General features: G+C 59.9%; 1 protein-coding gene across 2 annotated transcripts in view; it reads left to right on the top strand.

Annotated features, from left to right (window-relative positions):
• VPS37D (VPS37D, ESCRT-I subunit) overlaps positions 1–2,322 on the top strand; it is a 3,412-nt gene extending 1,090 nt beyond the window's left edge. The window contains exons 2-5 of one of the 2 annotated variants that reach the window (XM_017735325.1): positions 517–688; positions 1,214–1,296; positions 1,440–1,589; positions 1,671–2,322. In XM_017735325.1, the coding sequence (XP_017590814.1) occupies positions 517–688; positions 1,214–1,296; positions 1,440–1,589; positions 1,671–1,943 (678 nt within the window). In that variant the 3' untranslated portion in view covers positions 1,944–2,322. Of the gene's footprint in view, positions 1–516; positions 689–1,213; positions 1,297–1,439 lie in introns of both variants that reach the window. The other variant, XM_017735324.1, reaches the window with a different exon arrangement.
• The last annotated feature ends 729 nt before the right edge of the window (positions 2,323–3,051 follow it).

Genomic DNA, 3,051 nt, shown 5'->3' with positions numbered 1-3,051 from the left:
CCCCCGCTGCCCCCGCATCCCCGAGATCTGGTGAGGCCCCGGCCCTTCGCCCGCCCTCCAGCCTGCTCTCGTTTTCCGCAGCCGGGATGAGCTCCGCGCTTTCCCGGCTCCGCTGCAGAAACGGGCGCAGGTTATTCTGGAATCGCTCTCGGCCCGATTTCAGCGTCTTCCCTAGGTGTCCCCGAGTGCAGACGGTGTGTGCGCATCGAGGGGAGGGTGCTGTCCCTTCCGTGACATCCATGTCCTCTGCCAAGCCCTTTCCCTGCAGAGGGGCTGGGCAGCCGGCGCTGAGGTTTGCCACGGTCAGGTTGAGCCACCTTGCATGGCCCGGCTCCAGCCGTTGCATTCCCCCGGGATGCACCCCCTTTCCAGGCAAAGCAGAGGGATGGAGACAGTGCAGAAAAAGAGGGCTCACCCTCCGATGGATATGGATCCCTGCCCAGCAAGGTGCTGGATCTGACTGTTTCTGCCCATTTCTCATTGCTGACACACACGGCTCCCATCCCATTCCCACAGTTCCAGAGTCTGCAGCTGGAGCGGGAAATGTGTTTGGCTTCAAACTGCACCCAGGCCAGGGTGAATCTGTCCCTGCGCCCACGGCTGGAGGATGGGAAGGCTTCCCTGGCCATCAAGTACCAGGAGCTGCAGGAGATCCGAGAGGCATGTTGGGACAAGCAGCAGCGCCTGGGTGAGTGGAGTGCAGCCTATGGGCTGGGGCAGAGCCTGGCACACCCAGAGCAACCCCTGTTAATATGAGGGTCCAGGTGGGCTCAGTATCCTTGGACCTACCCCAGGGAAATGGTCCAGCCATGATCAGGAGTGGTGGGGGATGATGCTCCCTGTGACATAGCAAATCCTTAGCTGGGACCAGTCATAGAATCACAGAACCATTTGGGTTGGAAGGCACCTTAAAGATCATCTCATTCCACCCTTTGCTGAGGGGAGAGACACCTTCCCCTAAACCAGGTTGCTCCAAGCCCAGTCCAACCTGGGCCTGAGCAATTACAAGGATGAGTCATCCACAGCTTCTCTGGGCAACCTGTGCCAGGGTGGGATGGAAGCCATGGTGTGCAGGTGGCTCCAGGGATGTGTTTGGGGGTGTTTGAGTTCAAGGAAGTGGGGGAGCGGATGCTTGGGGATGGGAAAGACAGCAACCCTAGCAGTGGGGGCATCCAGGGGAAGGTTGGCAGCTCCATCCCCTTCTGACACACAGAGGCTTATCTGGAGAAGTGGAGCCCACAGAGTGCCCTGGACCAGCTCCAAGCCAAGCTTGATGCCTCTGAAGCAGAGTCAGAGGTGAGTTAGCTGAGACCCCTGTGCTGTTGTCCCTTCCTCACCGGGGCCATGGACTGCTCTCCATGCCCTCCCATATGCCAGGGCCTGCAGAAGTGTCCAGGGTCCAGGGGGTGCTCCTTCTGGTCCCACTGCCCATCCCACAGGTACAGATAAAGCAGTTCCTGGCCCAGGACCTGCCCCTCGAGTCCTTTCTGGAGTCCTTCTGCCAGAGCCGCACACACTCCCACGTCTGCCGGACGCAGCTGGAGAAACTGCAGGAGCTACTGCAGAAGGATCAGGTGCAGAAGGACCAGGTGGGCAGGAACCCTGTGGGCCCTGTGGGGTGCCCAGGTACCCCAGCTAGCCTGGCACTAGCCCACCTTGCCCCATTGCAGTGTGGAATAGCCCCCAAAGCCTTTGATCTCTCCTACGGCTTTGTGCCTGCCTTCCTCATCCCCTCGGAGGCTGTTGTGCCCTTTCCTGTGCCAGCTGCACCTCCCAAGCACCATCTTCCAGCTCTGGGACAACAGCCAGCATCTCCCTGCTCCGAAATTCCCAGCCTGGGCTCTCCCCTACGCCTTGTTGGACACATCCCCCTGCTCAGTCCCCAGCCCGGCCGTGGGCAGCAGCAGCTGCAACACCAGAAGCAGGAGCCTCCGCACCGGTAGCAGGGCAGGGATGTGGGATGTCCCTGCTCCTCCACAGGCCTCGTGCAGGAACACGTGGGCAGGGAACATGAGGGGTGGTGGGTGGTGTAGGCACAGCTCCAAAGGGCTGTGGGGTCTGTGGGGCAGGCACATGGGTGGGTGCTCACAGAGGGATGGAGGTACTTGGTTGGGGCAGGTGCCATGGCTGGGTAGGGGGTCCTGCATTTGGGGAACTGCTGGGGGGAGGTCTCTGCATCCACAGCAAGAGGAACAGTGACAGGAGGTGGGGGTGGGTGGCTTGTAGGGATGTCAGTGGGCTTAGCTGGGAGAGACAGCAGGGAAAAGAGCACAGGAGCACTGGGTGCCAAATGCTTCCTAAATAAAGGCTCTTTCCATGCTCTGTGTGTGCTCTTTCCATGCTCTGCCCCTTGGCTCTGGCTGTGAACAGCAGCATGGGACAAGCAGGGAGGAAAGGGTTACCAGGAGGCACTTGCCAGGCTTGGAGGTGACTGGCAGCCAAGGAGGGCCCTCCAGCCTGAGGAGCCCCCAGACCTTTAATTCATACTTGGCTTAGGCCATCACTTCCCTGGGGAAATTGAGAGCTCCTGCAAGGGGTACAGAGCCTGCCATGAGTGTGTGTTTCCCTCAAGAGATGTACCAGGGACCAGTTTGGCCCTGCACATGGGGAAGGCTCATGAGGTGCCCAGAGATGCCTCATGCCAGCAGCAAAGCCCTCATCCCATGGAGGGTTATACCCTGTGGCCAGCTGGGCTTGCTTGTGGCTTTTGCGGCCCCCGGGGCCACACCCCCCACTCACTGGTCACATCAGCCTGCACTTGTGTCCACCCTTCTCACAACCTCAGAGGCCATTGTGCCCTTTGTCATTCCTTATCCACCTCCCCCATTCTCGAGCCCTCACTGGAAAAAGGGACAGGAGGCCTGAGCTCTCACGTGTTTTATCCCAGGCTCTTCTGTTCCTTCCCTTAGTATCACACAATGGATGGTAAGTCCAGGGGGTGGTGCTCCCCATCCCCCAGGGATGGTTCCTGATGAACAGCCTGGTTCCTCCAGCTGCAGCCTCCTGGGCACCCCTGGGAATCCTGGGGTGCTTATTCCCTGCTGTGGCATA

The sequence above is a fragment of the Corvus brachyrhynchos genome, unplaced genomic scaffold, assembly GCF_000691975.1.
Source record: "Corvus brachyrhynchos isolate BGI_N302 unplaced genomic scaffold, ASM69197v1 scaffold15, whole genome shotgun sequence".
Taxonomy (NCBI): Eukaryota; Metazoa; Chordata; class Aves; order Passeriformes; family Corvidae; genus Corvus; species Corvus brachyrhynchos.
Note: the sequence above shows the minus strand (reverse complement) of the source record. Positions and strands in the feature narration are given on the sequence as shown.